General features: G+C 38.0%; 1 protein-coding gene across 3 annotated transcripts in view; it reads left to right on the plus strand.

The window, feature by feature from the left end:
• POT1 (protection of telomeres 1) overlaps positions 1 to 23,230 on the plus strand; it is an 83,381-nt gene extending 60,151 nt beyond the window's left edge. Inside the window, exons 21-23 of one of the 3 annotated variants that reach the window (XM_027882701.1) lie at positions 328 to 433; positions 17,834 to 17,874; positions 22,944 to 23,230. In XM_027882701.1, the coding sequence (XP_027738502.1) occupies positions 328 to 433; positions 17,834 to 17,874; positions 22,944 to 23,060 (264 nt within the window). In that variant the 3' untranslated portion in view covers positions 23,061 to 23,230. Of the gene's footprint in view, positions 1 to 327; positions 434 to 1,463; positions 3,352 to 17,833; positions 17,875 to 22,943 lie in introns of those variants that run through there. The other 2 variants (XM_027882702.1, XM_027882703.1) reach the window with 2 other exon arrangements.
• Positions 23,231 to 23,784: the final 554 nt, after the last annotated feature.

The raw sequence follows: 23,784 nt of genomic DNA on the forward strand, positions 1-23,784 counted from the left end.
TGTTGAGGGGGACTGGCCATCCTCTCCAGCCATAACATTGTCTGATAATGGAGGTTTATGAGAAATATCCACCAGTTATGTATAGAGACCTACATGTGTGCTGTCTGGGTGGCTGTAGTTCCTGAATGCTCTGTACTTAAATACAGACTGAAATGCAGACTATTAATTTTTTTTTAGTTTGTTTTTTTTCTGTATCTGAACAGTTTTTGAAATTCTCTTATATTATGTTACCTAATTTTCAGTTGCTTAAAGAACATACAGTCAGGGTCCTGGCTAATGATTTCTGACCCCTATTTCAATACCTCATACTTTTCTGTTCTCTTCCAGGAGAAGTTTTTCCAAATTCCTGCCTCTGAAATCTTAACTAGCAGTTTTCTTCAGGAAAAGATGCAGATGACCATGAATATGCTCTGTCCTCCAGGAAAAAAATTAGGTCAGCTTGCTGTTATTTTGAAAGGGGGGTGGGGTGGGAAGGGAAGGGATCCTTCAATCTGCTATTGTATATGCAAAGTCTTAGAGTTCAACTTATGCACAGGCAAAACTCAGAACAGAGAAAGGCTGGAGTCTGTAAGCAGAGTTCCAATTAATTTGTTCTGGTACATGTTTTTAATATTGGAACTCCCTTTGAAAAGTAATGGGTCAATAAATTCTCATGTAGTGTTCAGTGATGTGTGAATGCAGTCATGCCTGTGCAGGCACAAACATGTCATTTGTATTCATGTGGAAGTTAACCAGAGCACCCTCGTACTGAATGTCACAGTGCGTTACGGAAAGCTGAAAGGAAATTCAGCGTATGGCACATGCTTTGGGTGATATTCTGCTCTCCATTGCACATGTTGGTTTAGACCATCCCTTAAACATCCATGGAAATTGAGCAAATACTTAAACCAAATCCATTCACAGAGCTTTTTGTGCAGTGTTTGTGTTGTGGCAGAAAGTGGCTCTGCCTAAACTGCACATGCCCAAGGTAACTGGTTATGTGATGCAGCTCTGACCTCCAAAGCATACTCCCAGTACATGGCTGTCAGTGACCACTTCAACCACGCTGGAATCTTTACCAAACTTACAAAAAAATTCCCTGTTACAAAAGGTTGTAAAGGATTTTCCCTTTGAGACCAGTGAAATTGTCTCACTGAGACACATGGAGAATAATTTTTAATTATTGGAAACTCTTTACATATACATATATATTACATACTGTGGAATTACTACTGGGTCCAAGTGTTTTGGGGGGTGCTGGGATAGAGAGGACAAGTCCTGAAATACTGTCCCTGAACACCATTTCAGATATTGCAGGAAACTTTGGAGACACCAATTGGAACGTCAAAATTAGTAATTAATTTTTCTTCCTATTAACTATTGTGTACATTTAGATATCATAGTTAAGGTCCTGCTCAAGTTATACTTATCTCTTATAAAAGTTAGAAACGAATATTGAACAGTAATTTGCGTTCTTTTGGTAGGTGACTTGCCATGGCTGGAATGCTTCATCAAGTCCTATAATGTCAGAGATGCAATGAAACATCGAGTTTGTTACCAAATTTTTGACACTACAATTGCTGAAGATGTTGTATAGTCATGTATTGCTATAAGAAAGTAAGCCAGTAAGGAATTTTTGGGGGTGGTTGGGATGTGAGACTATATTAAAAGAAATCTTTGTTCCTTTCTCAGAAATTCAACCTATGTATATGAATTTTTAGTTTGTTTATGAATGTGAATGGGAATTATGCTTTGATGTATTTACTACAGCTTTGTGATGCAAGAGCAAGTGGAGGTGCTAAGCTTTTCACTGGAAGCTGCTTGGCTCAGGTTGATGGAAGCAATCTAGTACCCATCTATCCTTCAGAAAGGCTAGATGGTTACTGTAAACTGATGAGTTTTACTCAGAAAATGTTGTCAGAATTATGCTTCTTGTTCATTTTTGTAGAATGTCAGCAAAGATAGAAGGAGCTCTTCAGTAAACTCTTTCAGACTACTTTGTGCAGGCCTATGTTACTGTTCTCAGCCAGTTTGACAGGGAGATTGTTGGTTTTTAGGGACTTCTTTGATTTTGCACTGATGCATATATTTAGACAGAACTCGTCCTCTTAATAGTACTGAGGCAACTGCTACTTATACCAGTTGCTGTACATTCTGATGGGGTTATGAGCATAACCATGTAATGATTAGCACTAAAAGTCAAGCCATGAAAGTAAGCTGGTGTAAAATGGTTAAATGAATATTGACATTTGGCAGATGGTAATGATTTTTAGGATGGCCCTGGTGGGTACCAGAGTTGGTAACATGGTTATTAGCTGGGTCTGCGTTTTCAAAGGCTCTCATGTATCTGGCTAAATGTACTGTCAGATTGCACTGCCTTAGATCTGCCTTTTCCATCTTATGTAATCAGATTGTATGACTAAATTTAGGGATACAGAACTGATCCAGTGCTATCATGGATTGAAAATTCTGCTGGACTAGAAAAATGAGTTGGTTGTGTTACTTTGCATTTAGAAGTCCATAGAAATAATTCAGGACATTTTTCTTCAAGGATTATTAATGTAGAAATCCCTGTCAAATCAAATGCTTTCCATCAGAGCAAAATTACTTAATATTTAAACAGCTGTTTTTAATGAAGTTCAGAATCAAGATGGAATATCTGTTTGTAAGCAGATTATTATTTTGATAGTACATGACTTTTTTTCTGTTTTTCAGGGATGTTTAGTAGATTATGCAATTTGTCATTTAAAATTTCATCAAATATATTCTGCTAGTTTTCTGATTACTGATTATTTTCTCTAAAAAAATTATATTGGGTTTTATATGTTGTAAACCAGGAGATTGTTCTTTATTGATTAGTGTATAGGCAGAACCAATATTAAAAGTGGTTAGTGGATATCTCCTTTAAAAATTCTGAAAAAATAAAACAATTTTGCAATCAAGCAAACAGTTTATTAAGGCATCTACTGACTTATGAAAGTTCACCTGAATATTTGAATAAATGTATCAACAAAAAATTGTTATAGCAAGCTACTAAATTAATATTATAAAACTTTGGACAGTGGTCACATCCAGATGATTTCAGAAGCTGCGGGTTAAATTGAAGGCAGTCTTTTTTGCTTTTATTGTATATAGTGTATGAAAATAGGAATTTCTATTTTTCTATTTTTGTTCCCTCTGAAAGATATTGGTATTGTACATTTTTTCTAAATAAGTCTTTGTAAAGTAATAAATGAGAATATATTTTGAATTTCGATGTAAAATCAATATCACCATGTACCTTGTCTGAGATCCATGCCCAAAAACACTACATGTGCATCACATGATGTTTTTACTATTGAATATTTTATTAAAATGCTTAATAAAAATATCTCCAAATACTGAATTTTTATTGTACTTGACTTTTAGTTTCTAGTTCATAACTGTGAAAACTTTATCATCGGTAGCCATCATCTACCAGAATGCTCCAAATGAATGTTTATATAGTTTGTTGGATTGAAAAGGGCACGTTTAATTCCCTTTCTAATTAACAATTGAAAATTATATATTTGGCTATACTAAAGATCACTGTAAAAAAAGAAATTAGTGCACAGAAATTGAAAAAGATCTGTGCCTCTTTGGTAGTCTTTGTATGGAGCGATGAAATTGCTGAGATGGGACTCAGACCTTAGTTGTCTGTCCTGGTCAGTGCTGAGACCTGTGAATATTTGACTGAGGGGTGGAAATCCTGAGACTGTTGTGTCCTAAATCTGTAGCACCAACAGGCTTTGGTTTTGAAAGCTGAGCATCTCAGGCAGCAATGACTTTTAGCCATTGCTAGCAATCTTTTTAATTACAAAAAAAAGGTCATACTTCCTTTGGTGAGTTTCTTGACCAGGTGTACGATTTCAGTTTCTAAAGACACTCAAAAGTTGAACAAATAGGAGATCAGGTTAATACTGGTACACTAAGATCCAATGAAAACTCCAGGCATGTGTTCCTGGTTTCTCATCTTTCTCCCTCCACATACATCCCAGCTTATAGGATAACTGAATCAAAACATCAGCTTCTTACTAGAAATATGCAAATATGCATGGAATATGAAGTCTATCTCACGCAGCAAAATCATCACAGGCAAGGGGGAAGAATATCTGATTGTAAATTAGGAGCTGGGAGGGAAAATAAAAAAATATAAAAGATCAATAAAGGAACACGAACCCATCCCCTGTTCCAGTAACACAGGTAAATGCAGAGAAATTGATAAAATTGTAATTAAAAAAAAAAAGGATTTTCAGGGAAAAAAAGGAAAAAATAAATTTGGAAAAGTGTTTTAGAGGTGCCTGTGTAATTTGGCTCCTTGAAGTCAGTGTTTTAAGGGGGTTTAAAAGCTTAAGATTGGAAGTCTTTCCAAAGTCAGCTGAATTTAAGCTCCTGATGTGACATACAGTTGAAACTCCAATTGAAAAGACAGAATATAAATAAATAACAGATTGCAGAAACAAGGAGGCATTCTTGGTAGGTGACCTGCTGTTCAGTGGTGATTGAACTTTCTCATCAGCTTCTACAGTTATGGGATCCAGAAATTTACAGACAAGGCTTTGAAATGCTTAATACTAATCCTTTGGCTACTGAGCAGCAGGAAGCAGGAGGGCAAGAACAGTAGAGCAAACACAGGCTGAGGTTTGCAACAGAAGGAAGAGAGTTTATTGTCTTACCAGGGATGAGTGCTTAGCTCTTCAATATCACAGTGTTTTAGATCACAAAAATTTATGCACATTAAGTTAGTTTTTGGCCAAAGCCAAATGTGAAACTGGCAGGAACTGGGGTACTGCAGTAAGGGGCAAGGCCAAATACCGAAATGGAATTGTGAAAAAATTAAGCAAATATACCTGCTCAAGTTCTTCATGTGGAATGGGAGTACTGCAGAAAATTTTATTCAGTAAAGGAGAGAAAAAAATTTCAAATAATTTATTTTAAATAAGTGTTATTCAAACTGTACTCAACAGTGAATGTTAAGAATTGGAAACAAAAAGAATTTTATATTTTTCTTTTAATCTAGCTGTTCTATTATACACAAACCTTTAAGCATAAATTTGTTCTATACCTTTTACTATGTGTGCACACATGTGAACTGTTAAAGAAGTACAGTTTTGTGAAGTACAGGCTGCACTTTTAGAACTGAGACTGTATTTGGTTGTAATTTCAAAAGGCAGCTATCAGGTAGCTCTGATTTATGGAGCTGTTACTTCACTGAAAGGAATTCTCTGGATGATGCCAGTTTATAAATGCTTGAATTTTGTGGCTAAAACAGCAGCAAAACTGAAGCTGAAATCTGCTGCTGGAACAGATTTAATTACAGATTTTGTTTCTTTCTTCTTCTGTCTGCAAATGAGATTGCAAATTAAGCAACTCTAAACCCTCTGAAGCAAAATTTGAAATGACAAATATGATCAGTTACTGGCAGGGTGTGTACCCAAAGGGCTCTTCATTGTTTTTAATGGGAGTGGGTAAGGGGCTTGCACCAGACAGCAGTCTTTAGTGCTATTGCACGTTCATTTGGTGCTCCATCATGGGGGATACTCTTTTCCTAACACATTTACTAGGCTGAAGATACGAAATCCTGTTAATAAGAATGAAACTCTTGCAGTGATTGAGTTTGACATCTCCTTATATTGTGGGATTATGTCAAAGATCATCTAGACATGCTGCCCTTTGGTCTTCCTTTCTGCAGAGCTACCCTCATACTTGCAGTGGTGTGCGTAAGGTCTCTCTGCCCAGAAAACTGCAGTTATCTTAAAGGAAAACAACTGCTTCCATTTGCTGTTTTGTCAAGAGTAAACCAACAAGCCTTAAAAGTAAGGAGGAGGTGAAGAATTGCTTTCCCCCTACATTTGTTAGCAATGCGCTGTGGCTTGGGTCCAGCAGGAAAAAAGAAGCAGAAAAAGCTTGAAAAGTTTCATTTGAAGGAATGAGAAAGGTAAGAAGTTATACATGAAAAAACAGGATTGAGGAGTGAACCTTAAATATGTAACATTGCACTTCTATAAATCAGATATTGTACCTTGGAAATCCTGATGCAGATCTGTTGACTGCTATGCTCTGTATGATTTTATATATTTATGATTTGATAATGAATAATCTTTTGAATTTTATTCCAATCTGTTTTAAGTGATTAACTAGACTAATTCACAGTTATGTTTCTAAACAAGTTTAATTCCTCTCAATCCAGTTACTGAAAATTGTTTTTATCTGAACTGAGAGAGGTCAGTTTGTTTCTCCTTTAAAAACTGTGGAAAAAAAATGGCAAAATCACAATATTTGTCATTCACCAATTGCCAGGGCCTGCTCACATCAAATCATTTTTCTGGCAAAGACGATATTCCACAATGATACCATGTAAGTGTACCTTTTCACAGCAAGTTTACCAAGGCATTGTAAAAATAGCAAGAGTTTTCAATGCTCATTTAGCTCTTCTGTAAGGCCTGGAAAAATGTGAACATCTTTGGCCTACTTTTCAATCTGGGTAAGGAGGGAGCTGATCTGATGTGATGGAGCAGGGAATCCTGAAGTCCTTTCTTACTGGCTATGGCAAAGGTACTCAAGCCTCATTTTAAATATTGAGGTCATTGGCTAATATATGTCAGGAAAGCATAGAACTGTACCAAATACTCCTGTCAAGAACACGTGCAACAAGGCAAATCAGAATTGGAAGTCAATTCAAATTGAAACTGACACAAGGAAAAATGTGACAGTGGTATATTCTGCTTTTGGTAGTTCAGCTTTGGTAAAGAATCTTGTTCTGAAACTTAAACCAAATAGTAAATAAAAGCATCATCTGATGAAAAGCACAATTAAACTACTTGCTCAAATAGAGCAGAGAGCCCAGAAGAGGCACTGTATTTAAAAGTGCTTTTTTTCTTTTGGATACCATACAAGAACTTTATACCATAGCATAACTTACCGATATATATCTAACAAATTCACAGGTAACCAGTTTGCATGTTTTCAGTATGTGTTCAACCATAGTTATATGTGTAGTGTCTAGTCTTGTGCACTGCAAATAATATATGCACCTCTGGGAACCATACCTTTATTGAGATAAGAGTATTGGAGTGCACTATCCAAGGGACTCATCAAAGCTGAGTCCAGATTCCAAACCTGACAGCTGTCAGTGATGGATGAATCTGTACGTAAGAATTCCAGTGAACAAACTGGCAAACGTGAGCCCCAACTGGAATGCTGTGTAGCGTGCCATGACCCAAAACGAGGAGCTCATCTGACTCTGCAACAGCTGCACTTCCCAGCTTCAAGAGGGACATCACATTGCTGTCACCTCCTCTATAATTTCCATCCTTAATAAATCATCCATCCAGCTTTGAGTGTCTGTGCCTTTTTTACTGAGATCCCCAAAGAACTGGCACCTCCTTGGTGTAAAACACCATTGATTTTCAAACAATATGTCAATACTCTCCTGCTGGTCCTCAAATTCATGAAGTTTGAATATTAAAAAATTCAACAGTTGGTCTAGATCAAAAGGAGAGCACTGACAAGTTTAAAATAGAAGCAGCAGATTAAATCACTTTACAATAGCTGTGTCAGAACAGTTGCAAGACATATATAGACAAGTGTGCATAGTGCAAGTCTGTACTGCAGTAATGTAGCCCCTTAATTCCTCCTTTTCCACTTGTGCCTAATTCCAGGGTTTATTTTGTTGTAAAAGAAATTTTTTCCTGGTGAAAAAATTACTTTTATCCTGGTGAAAAAAATACATATCTTTGTGTAGGGAGTGTTGATAAGCTTATTTTTTAAGAAGACTGTAGAGAATTAGGTGTTGCAGCAGATGGGATCAGTGGTAATAGATATATTTTCTATCAGTACCCCAATAGCCCAGTACCCCACCATATTTCATTGCAGCCTGGAGTAGGGCGATGGGCTACATGCAGCATTCTCGCTGCAGATAAGTGAAATTTAGCCTCAACAGTGTTATGACTTAGTTGTATATTCTTAAATTTATTTCAAGCCAGGAATGGGCCAGTGCTTCCTGACTCCCACAGTAATGCCCACGTGAAAGAAAAAGTGCTGTGCCCCTGTCTCACACTACGCTGTTAAAATTAAAAACAAACAAACAAACAAACAACACCACACAAAACCAATCAAACAAAAAACCCACAGTTGAAGTTGGAGCGTTTCTATCAGAGTAGTTGGAGTGGTGGATGTGCATAAGGCATAGAGGCACAGTCCTCCAAAAGGCACATGAAAACACTACAGCAGTCTGCCTGGTGCTATCGATCAGTGGAGACTGGAGACGTGTGAAAATGACAGAGAATTTTTTTATTTAGACAGATTTTATCAGAGCACATTTCCTGATAGCCTAGTCTCCTCTACCTGGAAGACATGTCCCACTTTACTCTACACTGAAGCAGCCTCACCTTGAATATTGTGCGCAGATTTGGGCACCTCAGTGTAAGAGAGACATTAAGCTGTTGGAGAGTGTCCAAAGGAGGGCAAGGAAGATGGTGAAGGGCCTTGAGAGGAAGCCCTATGAGGAGCGGCTGAGGTCATTTGGTCTGTTCAGCCTGGAGAAGAGGAGACTGAGGGGAGACCTCATTGCAGTTGCAACTTCCTCATGAGGGGAAGAGAAGGGGTAGACACTGAACTCTATGGTGACCAATGACAGGACCTGAGGGAATGGCCTGAAGTTGTATCAGGGAAGGTTTAGATTGGTTATCAGGAAAAGGTTCTTCATCCAGAAGGTGGCTGGAACACCAGAACAGGCTCCCCAGGGAACTAATCACATCACCAAGCCTGACAGAGTTCAAGAAGTGTTTGAATGATGCCCTCAGGCACATGGTGTGACTCTTGGGGATGGTCCTGTGCAGGGCTAAGAGTTGGACTCAATGATCTTTGTGGGTCCCTTCCAACTCAGCATATTCTGTGATTCTGTGACATGAGGCTTTTCTTTTAACTGAATTAGGAAGAGGTTTATTCACTTTGCTTACAGACTACCCAAAACTGTATGAATTTCCCCGCCTTCACCTGTGCTGATGTCACAGTGGAACAGGAGGGGAGAGCCCATTTCCTCACCTGTCTGCGATGGGATGACCTTGGCTGGCTGCGAAAGGCCCACTCAGCTGCTCTTTCACTGCCCCTCCTCAGCAACATAGGGTAATAAAAAAGATGGAAATGCTCAGGTGTCAAGATAAAGACAGGGAGATTAATTGTCATGGACAAATCAGACTTGACTTTGAAAAAATCAATTTATTGTCAATAAAAATTGAACTGGATGGTGGGAAACAAAGATAAAAGTATAAAACACCTTTACATTCTCTTCTGCCCATCAGCTTCATTTCAACTTCACTCCTCCTTTCCTGGCTTCTCAACCTCCTGAGCAGTACAAAGGTCCAGGGATGGGGAATGGGAATTGTAGTCAGTCCAGAACAGCTCCTCCCTGGCACCCCTTCCTCTTCATGCTTTCTCCATGGTCCACTTTGGCTGCAGTCCTTTGGGATAAATATGTTCCAGTTACAGAGTGTTCTGAGTTGGAATGAACCCACAAGGATCATCAACTCTTCGGTGAAGGCTTTTACGGGTAAACCCACGACCTTGGCATTATTAGCACCAAGCTCTAACCAACTGAGTTAATCAGTGTGGATTCTTCCTGTCAGGACCATTATGGGCTCTCCACAGGCTGCAGTTCCTTCAGGAAATATCCACCTGCACCACATGGGTCCACCATGAGCTTTAGGGTAAAGAACTGCACCACTGTGACGTCCTCCACAGGCAACAGGGGAATCTCTGCTCTGGTGCCTGGTGTACCTCCTCCTGCTCCTTCTTCACTGAGCTTGGTGTCACAGGGTTCTGTCTCACACTTTTTTCCTCACCCCTCACTGCTGTGCAGCATTTACCCTTTATTAAATATGTTCTCCTAGAGGCACCACCACTAGTCTGGCCAATGGGTTCAGATGTGCCCTGCAATGGATCAGCTGGAGCCAGCTGGAACTGGCTGATTCCAACATGGGGCAGCCTTTACCTCTCCTCACAGAGGTGGCCCTGAAGTCCCCATGGCCAGTGCCTGGACACCTGTGCCCAGTACAGCTTCTGACGCAACCATTAGTGACAGATATGTCCTGATTTTAGTTAAAGAGAACAGCATGAAAACTGACAGCATAATAAATAACTTGGAAAGTTGTTAATCAAAAAATTCTAGCATGTTTACTGATGGAGCAGAGCCAGGCTCTTGATGAGATGTGAGGTTTTGGTAAACATAGATAAATTTGGTTATGATCCATAAATGGTTCAATTTCCCAAATTAAGAGTAGGAATAATGTGGGACAGAAATATTCAGTGTTCTACCCTTCTGTCCCCAGCTGTCTGACAAACACATAATTTAACACTGATGTGTGCACCCCTCCCTGTACGAGACACACACAACTTAACTGGTACTTGGCAATAGAGAGTTTGGGCATTTTAATCAAGAGAAAAACTTTACAGTTAAGGCCTAATTGTACAAACAACCCATCTGTTTTGTACAGTGCAGAACCACAGCCATATTTTTAAGGTTAAATCAACCCCTTAGAAATTAGACAATCTGTTGCCACTTTTACCAGCTGTGCTTCAGGCAATGGCACTATTATACCTTATTTCATCTAGTACTAAGAGACATGCAAGTGCATGGAAAGGGCTTCAAAAAATTGAGCAAATGAGTATCACATCTCTTGTTTTAATAGTACTGCAAGTACTGCAGCCCCAAAGGTGTAAGTTCTTACTGAAAGAAAATGTTGTTTTATTTATAAATGTGTAAAAGAAGGAATTGAGAAAATCTTCACAGATTTCTCTTAATCTGAAATCTTTCATTATCTGCAGATATTGTATAAGAAGTGCTTTCCTTGTAAATAAGGTCTTCATGATAAGCCCTCTAGCACGAGTCTTTTCCTCTAGTTTGTAGTGGGAATCTCTGGCATATATCTGGAGGATGTTTAAGCTTTTCATTTTTACCCTTATTGTTCTGGCTGCAACAAGATGCTTTTAAAGGGAAACCCACTTTAAAGATACACAAATTGAGAATGGTGACTGAAAATTAGCACTAGAGAAGAGAAGAAATAAGCATAGATAGAAGCACAATAAGTCGTTTGTGAGTCCTACAGTGCTGTCCAAGAAAATGATGATATTTAATTTTTTGTATAAGTTTTGCCATAGGCTCATTCATTTGGCTAGCCATGTGTCCACTTAGGCAAAATCCAAAGTCCAAACCTATGCAGTATTTCTTGAGGCAGTGGCTGTCATCTGGACAGGTCAGTCCATTTATTCAGCCATTACCTTTTGTAGCCACTTGAGTTACAAAGAGCATTATGAAACCAAAGAAGGTTCAAGGTGTACCACTAAATTTAGATATTCATTCATGACAGATGGACAAAACAAGTATTCAGATTAAACTGTTCTGCAGTATCTGAAGTAATTGCTAATATCTGAAGTAAACAAACAAGGACATTCCTGAACGAAAACTGTGCTAGATATAATTCTATTTGAGAAGCAAAATTTTAACTTGCCTTTTTTTTTTTTTTTTTTTTTTTTTTTTTTTTTTTTTTTTTTTTTTTTTTTTTTTTTTTTTTTTTTTTTTTTTTTTTTTTTTTTTTTTTTTTTTTTTTTTTTAAATAAGCATGGCAATAGAACAATTTAATTCACTGTGGTCATACTTCAAACTTATCTGAGACCATCAAGTAAAAGTCAAACACAGATCAGGAATGAAAAAATAAATTCTGACACAGCAAGCTGAAAGGGTATGATTAGACAGAAAAAAATGCACTTGGACAATCACAATAGCAATAATATTTTATTGTAATTTACTTAAAAGAGTAAGACCTCAGACTAAGCAATCATATTTTCTTATTAGATGTGCATCTGAAATATTTGCTATTTGATCTCCATGGACAGAAACTGTCTGACTAATACACATCATTTTTGAGCCAGTCAAGCCTGGAACCACAGCCAGAGTTGGGAATCACATGTGCTACGTCCCTCACAGACAGACATATGTCATACACAGTCTTTGCTGCAGACTGTGTGTGCTTATGAAAAGATGCAACCCATAAATGAGACAGATGAATGAGGGGCATTTGAAAGAAAAAATGTCAGGATGAAATATAATTAACAAATCTGCACAGCACCTACAGGCCAGGTTATTGAGCCCATTTTACCAGAAGGTCTGTTATTCCGTTCACAGTTCACCAGTATAAGACATTAAGTTTCCTTTCTTAACTTTGCTACAAGTCAAGGTTTCAAATACTGCTCATCTACCAATTGAGAAAGTAACTAGGCTTTCTAAAGAAGTTTTCTGAGGGCTGTTCAGGTTGCCCTTGAAGCAAGGGTGTTGCTCTAGGACTTTGTTAGAGACTTTCATTCAGAGCTCTGAAACTGGTGAATTATTCCTCTCACTTAGGAAATTAATTCCAAGCAACAAGGCATCATGCACAAAGCATGAAATAGATCTTTCTTCTACGTTAAAACTGTAGCAGGAAACACTGACTAAAGGTTATCATTTAGTACTTCTAAAATAAATATAAAACTCTCCCATCCTCTGAGGTTATACACAAGAAACTTGATATTGTGCATAGTGTTCTGTGGGTACAAAAATAAACTAAGAACTGGATCTTTACAACTTCACAATCATTCTTTTTCACATTCAAGTGAGGCAGAAATCATTTTTTGGAAGTTTGCCCAAGGTATCCGGTGCTGGTTTTCCTCTTCAGACAAGTTAAACACCTTTTTATTCTAACACTCTTGTAGCTGAGATTGACATAGCCCTTCCTTGAATGCTGTTGAGTGATCACTATCTTTAATGTATAATCTTTGGAAATATGTCACTTTCTTAAGCTAAATGAACCTTATTAATCCCTTGAGTAATTACTTTATCTGTAACGAAGAACATGGATGGAATTGGTGCACCTAAATGCAAGAGGAACTGACAGACCTGGCATGATACCAAGTTCTATGGAGCTGCCTCTGTGTCCCATTTACCTACTGTATTCTCAAATTCTGCCCTACTCTGAAAACTCCTTTTTTGGAAGTGTAGGAATTACTTCCTGGTCTGGGAAGGACACCATGGGTTCAAGGATTCCACGCTGACTGTGCTTAATTAGTAACATTGGAGGGTAGGTCCTCCAAATTTCATCCAGCTTGCTGCTTTTCTCTTGGACACTACTGCTGGTATCCTGAAATATCATCACCAGACCCTGACAACAACTGCTGCCCTCTTAATAACTCCACGGAAGGCCCTGTGCATCAGCAGGCTTTGCATAGATACAGATCTTACTGAAGATGCAAATTCATCAGTCACCTAAGCCCCAGCAACTCTATGATGCCACCAAAAAGATGAGCCCTGCATTTTTCTCTGGTCATTAGTTCCCAAGCCCTCCTTCACACTTGAAGGACTGCATGATCTGGCTCATCATCTCCCTGATGTAGATCAAAACTAATCTTTGCAGAGAAAGAGGTGGGAAAATATGTAGAAACAATCTACATACATGCAGGGAGCAACCATCTGTTTTGGTAGAATTACTGTCTTAGGTCTTAAGCAAAAACACCTATAAAACAGTGTCCAGTCAGAGGCCATTACAGGAGAAATAGTGCTAATGGCTGGCTCTCCAGAGCTTGAAAAACCTCAGTTTTGCCTCCTTTTTCTGCTGGAAAGATTTGCCATGCACAGTGGACCGTACAAATCTTTGCAACATGATTCCTCCTTTTAATGTGATTTGATCAAAAGTAAAGTCATTAAGAGGATGACCATAAATTGCTCTCATTAACTTGTCACAGGAGCATGTGCAGCTCATGTCTTAGGACTGTTAGGACTGTTAGGCTTAGGACTGTTATTTCAGGTTGTCTCTCTGCAGAGTGAGGGGCAATTCCTCTGCTGTTTTATATTCTTGTTTATTTTTCCCAGCTAGAGTTCAGATATTTTCTTATCTTTATTCTCTATCTATCTATCTATCTATCTACCTACCTACCTACCTACCTACCATCATCTGTCTAATTTTGTTGGAGGGCAGAAGAATGTAAATTTTTGAGGATAACAGGCAAGAAAATAGTCTGCTTGGATTGTCCTTGCTATTGCTCTGTAACTCCATGTGCTATAGTGGCTTGAGCAGCTACCTGCAAAGTTATCTGTGCTCTTTAAGTCCTCTTCCAGTGGATTCACAGCTTCACGATTCCAGTTTTACAATTGCTTTGCAAAATCAAAGACTGTTTTTACCTACAGCAAACTTTTTAATAATGTTCCAGCTGCTCATTCATGACATCATAACCAGATAAGGTGTTTCTCCTGAAGATGACAGATGTCCATAACAGATTCAGAACTGAAATTGTTGAATTAATTCCTACAATGTCTTAAGACACATACACTACACAAACAACCTTCTGAAAATCACCACCAATATAATGAGAAAATTTGGTCAACTGAAAAAGGGACCCTCTTGTACGTCAAAAGCAGAGCTGTGACAGAGACTTTCTCAACATCCTGACACTGAATTTCAGAGAAAACATTTGTATTCAGGTGTTGACCTGCAGATAGGAATACAAATATTTTACAGCTGAGTTCAATAAGGAGTTTACTACAATGCATGTATCTATATTGAACAATTATTACATAAAACCCAGAAATAGTCCAGAGAACAGAGTATAGGGTCCTCTTGGTCCTACAGTAGGAGAGCAGGAGGCCACATACAACCTAGTTCTCATCAGGTGTCTGCCAGTGCTCCAGCACCCCACCATCAGTCATCTTGAGATGAGATTCTGGGAAGGCAGGTGTTTATACAGGGCTACTCTTGAGGGGCTGCAGTTCTTTACTGAGCCTAGACCTTATCCTCTGACTTCTAGCTTCTTCATACTGAATCTTCTCTACAGTACTTAAAGATCTGTGCACTTTCCTTCACTGTTGATAGAAAATGTGATTTTCTTTTTTTCCTTACCTACGCAGGGCTGTACTGACAACATGTAGAGAAAGAGGTTTCATCTTTAGCTAGTCTTGAGTATATTCACCAACAGAACTTGTTGGATTATTTTTTGCTTCCAGAAGTCATTAGAAGCCTGGCAGCTGTTCCTTACTGTCCTGTTCTGCAAATCCTCTCCGAATTTTGAAAATTTCACCATCCAAACATGATAAAAACAGCTTAACTGAGAATTTTCAATTTTTAAAGTATAGTAAGTTATTGGTTAGAAGGAATCAGCTTTCTCTCCATACAAGCTGCTACTGTCTTAGCAGCAAATCTGCTTCCAGATTTACGTTTGTACCCAGCTGTGTTCTCCTACATCCCCTCTCCAAAAGTTTATCATCTCTGGATGCACAGCAGCTCCCCAAACAAATGATAAATATCCTGGCCTAAAACAAAATTTCCTTAAGAAGAAATATTAGAAAGCGACCACTAAGTCTACATTATTCCATAAATGCAGCAGTGGAAAGAAAAAAAGCTCATAACAAACTGGGTTATCAGAACTAAGAAGGAATGAGAATAAGTGACAGAAATGGTGCAGGTAACTTTTTTCCAGTATTGCCATTGGGAATAATATTGCTATAGGGAAATAAACCTACATTCTTCCTAATACTTGCCTGTGTGAGCCAGCTCATAATGCATGCGTGGCCAAGAAGTCTGCAACATGGATTTAAGTTTGTAACAAAGATAGTCTGTTCTTAATTTTGTAAGCAATAAGTACTAAGCAATAACTAGCTAATTAAAAAAGTCATGAGGAGGAGGGAAACAAGGAAGAGGGAAACACATTATAAAATCTGAAGTGCTAAGTAACATTTTAATAATCAGTGAATATTGCATATCTTTTTCTTAATAGACCAGGAGGAACTTATATATAGATTTCATTAACATGCTGTAAAACTTGGCATATTCTAAAACATTGTTTACAGAGAAAAAGCAGCCTTAATATCTCTCTCAATATGTCACTAACAAAGATCTTGCCTGGGGAGCTTTGCTGTCTATCTAACCAACAACATTGATGACTGCCTCACATTTGAATAATTTGACACGTTCTTTGTGAGACAAAAACTACACATTTGTAAGTGAAAATAGGAAAAATATGTTTGTTAACAATTTTTATAAACTCTGATTTCAGGCCAGACAGTGAAAAAATAAGAAAAAGCACAGATTGATAGTGATATTTTGGGAAAGTAGCAAAAAGCAGAAACATGAGAAAAAAAAATCTTACCAGCCATTTGTATTTACTTTAACTGTGTCAAACCTTCCATCAAGTTAGTAATAAGCATGCAGGTCATTAAACAGCTTAATTGAATTTGAGTGACATCTGCTTTTGAACAATTAGATGGCACAGCATATTTTCATAATGAAAGAATTCCCTTAATTTTCCTCTTCTCTCACTGAAGGTTTATTAAGTAGTTCAGCCATTAAAGTGCTTATTTATTAGTGAAGCCCAGATGGCCAACCACTATAAGTGTAAAGAATAGCTGAGCCATGTCAGACCTTAATTAAGAGATTGCAAATTAGAGGAACATCACTCAAAGCATAGGGGCTAAAATTACACTTTTCTACTATTATAATTCCATAATGGTTTGTGGAGAGAAAAAACCCCCACACCCTAAATATGACTCAGTCAGAATGTAACCACTTGATAAGGAAAATGTGCGACATCCCTGGTGTTATCACTTTGCCAAAGCTCTGTCACTGCTTCTGTTGAAATTACAACCCCTGAATAGTCTTTCCTACATGTATTTGCAAGGTGCTGTCACTCCTGTACTTCACATGACCTCGATGGGAACTGGGAGTATTCAGAAGCTAAAAAAAATTAGGTTATAAGTCTGTCAAACATATTTAATTATAAGTCTATCTTGTTTTCTCACTCTGAAAGGGAATGAGCATGTAAATAACCACACACAATTTTTTTTTCTAATGAATTAGTAGCTAGGGATTGCAACACAGGGTGAGGCAGATGTTTTTCTTCTCTGATTCAACTGGTCTATTTAACATGTGCTAGCTCCTTTGAGACTGTTTTCTTAGGCGAACATAAAAGTAGAGACCCACAGCCCTCCCAGGATCCATCGTAGCACTTTTTTTGTCCCACAATACCTTCTTTTCAGTGGATGGAAAAAGGAGTTGTGATTTAGACTATAATGGATTTGCATTTTCTGATGATCCACAGGTACTACTCAGGCCAGTTTTCTCCCTGCTTTGTACAAAGCTGGTGGAAATGACCTCAAAAGATCAAATGTATTAACAAAGGGTCATGACAAATGTAAGCTCTCCATAGATTTATAGTTCCCATGAGATGTGCTTTACAGCAGCCTGATTTTTCTGTAGCTCAGCTTCTATTTTCATATCTTGTCTCTAAGTTGAGCGCTTGGGGAAAACTATCCCAGCTTAAATAACAAAAGCAAGTTTTGTTTTATTTTAAATTTCCCCAGTAAGTTCATGTCTCAGAAACACAAGAAGAGTTTCCTTAACAAAGCATAATTCTAAACCAAGATGGGAAACATTGGAACCCAGCCATTCAATTCTGCTATTTAAATAACTACAGACACTAATTAGATCCACTGCCCAGGCCACTGCTCAAACACTGAAAATCAATTTAAGCTTAATGTTGCACATAACTCTTCCAATTTTAAAGACTGTGAAAAATCCATAACACATTTCACTTTTCCTTTCAACGTTTAGGGATTTTCTGGATGCTGCCATCAACAAAGCAACTAGAAGACAACAACTTTTAGTTGAATGCAGTCACGACACAAACCCACCGGTCCTTTTACTCCCAGCACTGGGTCCTTAGTCTAGGCAGTGTCACAGGGAATTATTTCTTAGGCAATGCATGAGAGGTGACATCATTGTTAAGTTCATCCTATTGCTTTTGTTTTAATTTTCTTCAGGTACAAAGGTCACAAGCAATGAAGATTTCCTTGCTGACAAGGTTGGTGTTGCCCCACTGCAACCATGTCACCCCTCTGCAGGAGACACAAAATCAATTTAGCCGTGATTTTAGGCCATCAGTTGAATCTCTCAATATTTTGCTCTTGTGAATTGAAAAAGCTGCTGGTCACACACCCTTTCTCGCATGAAAGGGTGATAGTCACATTGGATGCCATTAAGGATGAGAAAAACAAACAGATCAAGGACAAAAGGGCTGGTGAACTGGTAAATGATGCAGTCAATACGCTGCTGATGCTGCTGAAGTCAATAGGTGTGTGTGAGTGGGATTTCACCAAAAGCTTTCTTGTGCTTAATTCCTGATGGGATCTACACCTACAGTTAATTGCTTAGCAGTTCCTACTTCAAGGCTATTCCTGACTAATTAGAAATATGAGCTCTCTGGCACAACATATGCCTAAAACACTAAGCCACATCAAAGGACATTGTTCATCAGTGCTGCTTCTTATACTCTTCCTCAGCTTTTGTCAGATTAGAGACAGACTAATGTCCAGACTAAACTTCCTCATTCCATTTCCTCACGTCCTATCACTGTTTCCCAAAGAGATGAGATCAGCATGTCCCTCTCCACTGCCCCCCTTGAGGAAGTTGTAGACTGCAAGGACAACACCCCTCAGCCTCCTTCAAGCTGAAGAAAGTGACCTCAGCTGCTCCTCATAAGTCAGCATATTTCATTATAGTTTACCATTGGGTCTTATACTGCAAAATAAGATAATATTATTAATGAGATTTTACTGCCTTTTTTTTTTTTTTTTTTTTTAACAGCACTATAATGTATTTATTCTACAGTTAATAAACCAAATGGACATCCATCTATTCAATCTCATTTTAAAAGCCTTATTTTGTATTATAACATGTTTGGCTTCTTGTATCAATAACTATTTTGTCTTTGCTAAAGGGATATCTTTGAAAGATCAGCACTGCAAGCGATATGTATATTTATATATTTGCACACTGTCCTCAGCTGTGGGCCAGTGTGTCATTTGAAAGAAACCAGGGCAGCCTTATCAATCTTAGTTAGGTTATGCCCCTTATTGCAGCTGACAAATTAGACTCCAGAGTATGATGTGCAACCCAACAAAACAGTGTCAACACCACCAAAAAGTAATTGCAGATTTTAAAAAAGGAAAAGGATACAAAAGAAAGTACATTGAGAACCCCATGCTGCTCATTCTGCCAGGTTTACTATTCATATTCCAGGAATAATTTGGTAATGACTGTGCTTCTTTAGCAAGAAAAGAGAATGTTAGATGGCAGTAGTGGCAGGTGGAGATCTTAAGTGTTTTGTATCCTGTACCCTGCCTAGTAGTCAGTTCTCATGGAAATCATATGTAAGCTGTGTATTGGCTCTGGCTGAGACAGAGATAATTTCCCCTCCAGCATCCCACAAAGTGCTGTCCTTTTTACTGGGAGGTGTTGATAACACCCCAGTGTTCTGGCTACTGCTGTGCAGTGCTGGCACAACATCAATGCTCTCTCTCCAACACTCCACTGCTCCAACAGTAGGCTGGAGGTGGGCAAAATCTTGAGAGGGGACATAATCAGAACAGCTGACCCAAACTGACCAAAGCGATATTTCTTACCACATGACATCTGCTCAGATACAAAAGCTGAGAGAAAGGAGGAGGAAGGAAGGATATTTGTTATTTCAATGTTAGCCTTCAAGAGTAATCACTATGGGTGCTGAAATCTTGCTTCCCAGGAAGAGACTGGACATTGCCTCCTGATGGGAAGTAGAGAATAAAATCTTTCAATTTTTCCTTTGAATAAATTGCCTTTATCTTAACCCACAAGGTTTTTATCCATATTATTTTCTCCCTCCTCATCCTGCTAAGGCTGGAGTGAGAGGTTTAGTGGGCCTGTTATTTTATCACTTATTGTTTTTCCAAAAGTCAATTTTCTTCTGACAGCTTCTCCATAAATGTGCATGTTTTATCAGCTGAAAGAATGAGGATTTCTCAAGGTGAAGAAAATCATACTCTCAGAACCAAAAGAAACACATTAGTGGAAGTAAAAACACAGGACTGTTCAGTAGGTGCCATAGAGCAAGGTTAATAGCTTGTTCTGCAACTCTAGGCCTGCAAAATACATAGGATCTGACAATATTTGTAATATATTAATTTCTAACTAAGGTCAACATATAAACTTCTTTGTTGAGTTTTGAAATCCAAGTGCCTCACTCCAGCTCCCTCTGCCCCAGAAGGGGACCATTTTGATTCCGGGATGAGCAGGCTTTCATGCCATACAGCTGGACCTGCTCATTAATAACAAAATGCCAAAACTTCCCTAGATATTAATAGAGTATGCTCAAGATTATAGTCTTCTCATTTATTTTTGTAATTCTGAGAAGGATTCTGATATGAGGGATTAAGCTTGGATCAAGAATACAACTGAACTAGAATAGTTTTAGGTAAACGGTTGGCCATTACCTTATAATTTCTTTCTTGGCCACCACAGACCACCTGCTGAGGACTTCAGTTTAGCTGTGGGCTATTTGCAGTGTAATTAATGCATGTAGGAGGAGAAATGGACTCCTAACGCTGTGTTTGTTAACATCAGCATCAGTCCAAGATTAGATGGACCCCAAAAAGATGTGGAAATATATTGTAGTCTAAGGGACAGATAGAACTAGAATGCCATATTCTGACTGGCAGACCTCTGGAAATACCTCACCTACTGGTCTGAGTCTGCCTCAGCATCTTTGTCTGAGTATTAAAATACCTTTATAATTCACTGGATAACAGCATAGAAGTTCATTACTGTAGATACTATTTTTTAAATCCATTCTAATGTTTTTGTAATTTCATACTTCTAAGCTTAGGACTAGGGGAAGAGAGCAACTTTGATCAATGTTCACTTTATATTTATTAATTATTTGTATTGCTGTTGTACCCAGGGGTCACAATTAGTATGGATATTCCTAAACACCAGGTAAGAAAATGCAAGCGGAAAATATTATCTAAACCACTTTTCACCTTGGTAAACCCACTAATTTACTTCTTAGGACAGACCTCTCACAGAGGATTCATAATCTGTTAAACTACTTCACACATTTTCTTGTAAACACGTGACCTATTAGAATTCATGGAAATGAACCCTAAAGCCCTGATCCTGCAGGAAAGTGGGGTTTTGAGGGCTTTGGGGTATTTTTCTTGATGAAAAGATTGCTCTCTATATAGGCTAATCTTACACTATTCTCAAAGCACTGATATATCTAATACTTTTTGAGAACAGACCCAGCATCTGCAATTCCTGTAGCATTTGCATTCTGACACTATTATGCTGTCTAAGTGATGATTATGAAACAGATGCTTCTTTTATCTTCTTTTTATTGAAAGACTGTATTGGACCTCCAATCAGAGGAGTGTATAAGAAGTTTGTTTGTTTATTTCTTGGGAAAAATTTCCTCAATGAGCTTTTCTATTGTGTTTCTTAAAGAGTCTTATTATATTTGCAAATGAATTTACAACCTAGATGTCTGAGTACAATTCACAAATTACATGCTCTAAACATAGTAAATACTGTATAAATGCATCAGCAGGTGCAATTTACCACTGCAATCCAATTAAACAGGCTGATTACCCCTTTGACACTTAAAGAACAGGATTGGTCTTCTATGGCTTGCAGCAATACCTTATCTTTTGCAGGGGAGGGAGCTATTCCCTACATATTTTAGGATGTGGATCCGTAAAATCAGTGTGCTAAGGAAAAACATGCAGCAAGCGCAGCTATGCTGGAGAGGTTAGGGGTGCCTGTGAAACACACATTTTTTTGTCCTGTCTCTATGATAACAGATAAATGAGATGATAAGAACAGAGGAAATGATCTTTCCTGCAGACCTTCAGCCTAACATCATGTTCCAGTCACTTGCTTTGCCACCATATCCTCACCTCATCTAGGGACAAAGGAATATTTAGCTGAGCATTCAGGTCTGTTTATAGGAAAATGCGTCTGCACATATTTGGTGACATTAATGCCAAACTCCTTTTCTGCCTATTTAAACAAAATATAATATTAAACCCACATATAATTCTTCTACCAACTCTTGGCTATTTGTTGGCATCTGGCAAAAGATTTCCATCCCAGCTTTGTGCCCTCTCAGCTAATACGGCCCCACAGGGAAGTTGCACTAAGGGCCCTTAAACAATGAGCTGAAAAGTCACAAAGTGCTGAAAGAGAAGCTGTTTGTAAATTGATAATGTCTCTATCTGTAGTATCAGTAGCATGCAACTCTTTGGGCAAATGACAGGTGTTTCTTGCAGGGTAGACACCAAGTGCCTGCTGTGCAAGTCAGAATGTGAGCACCATTGGTTGTGCTCTGTGGGTACATCAGTTTGTTCAGCTCTGTGGTACCTGGTTTCCTGTTTTATACATATGTAGTATGGATAGTATTTAAACTAGTATTAAAATTGGAGAAGTGTGCATAAAAAAAAAAAAAAAAAAAAGGAAATATTAATAGTGACAGCTGGAATTATCTCTGCATCTGTTCATTTAGTTCCCAATTCAAATTTCCATGCAGGCCCTATTTATGGTGCATAGCAGTTAACACTGCAAATTGATGTGATTTCAACACAGTTTAAACCACACAGAAGAAACCTATACAGAAATATATTCACAACATTAACAAGCAACATCAGTCAGTCACTTGCACTGTAAATTGAAAATCACAATAGGATAGATTGTATCAGCTAAACACTTTCTGAAAAGCCCTGAACACCCTCTGAATGGGAGGCAGAGGAATGGAAAATCATTTCGTGGTGTTTGTACCAAACCCCCACCCTTCCCTTCTCAAGATTGTGTTCATTAGTACAACATGCACATGGGGAACTGACTATTCCCTCACACCTGCTTCTTTGTACAAAAGGTCAAGCAAAAAAATCAAATGTGACTCAAGTTCATAGAACCACTGCAATTTCAAATTAGGGAGACACTGTTGAAACTAGCAGGGCTGAAATGTAGCTTCCTCTGTTCTCATTTTTGCTCTGTAATGTTAACACAATTTTACTTTTTTTTTTTTTTTTTTAAATTAATCTCTTTTTATTTTCTCTTTAGTTTCCAAAGGGAAAATGTGAATGTCAGAACCCACCAGTTTATCTCAGTCAGCCAACTTGGACACAAATTGGAAAAAAGAATTGTAATAAAGAACAGATTCACTTTCATATGGGCTGATGGTTGTAATGGAATATGCAGAAAGAAGAAGTTTTACAGTGATTGTCATAATTTTGAATAGCATCATCTTCTCTGCCCTTTTTCTCTCTTGGGCAATTGTATTTACGGATGTTAATGGACTTTTTATTTCTGCGCAAATTCTCCAGCTGCAAAAACAGCTACAAACATCAGTATAAGTACTCTTTAAAGCTCAGTTTGCATACATATTGAACATGTTGTTGAAGAAGAACATGGAAATTCTGCTTGTTTTTACACAGAGAGGTTCTTCAGGCTACAGAATAGCTATCCCTTACTTCTGCACTGGAACCTAATGTTGTTCACCACCTAATATTTATTACCTATATACAAATAATTTTGATGTAGCCTTACATTTTAAGGCCATTACTGACAAAAAACAAGTCTTATATTCTTAAAGACAGATTCATGATCAATATTTGCATTTGAAATGTGATATTTATGTACCATTCTTGGTAGAGTATTTTTCTGCATGTATTGCTGTAGTTCTCTCAGTTTCATGATAAATATGTTTTAACAAACTCCTCTGCATTTCACTTTTGTATTGAATTCTTTATTGGCTCAGAAAAAGGAGCTTCAGGAGCTTCAAATTCATCTAATACATATCTCTGGACCTTTTTTGTTTGATATTGGGATGAGGGTCTATTTGTTCCCTCCTGTCAGTTGAAGCAATAACAGCAATATGATAAATAATCACTGCATATGTCAG

The sequence above is a fragment of the Empidonax traillii genome, unplaced genomic scaffold, assembly GCF_003031625.1.
Source record: "Empidonax traillii isolate 1590-97213 ecotype Southwest subspecies unplaced genomic scaffold, ASM303162v1 scaffold110:size1153230, whole genome shotgun sequence".
In the NCBI taxonomy this organism is placed as follows: domain Eukaryota; kingdom Metazoa; phylum Chordata; class Aves; order Passeriformes; family Tyrannidae; genus Empidonax; species Empidonax traillii.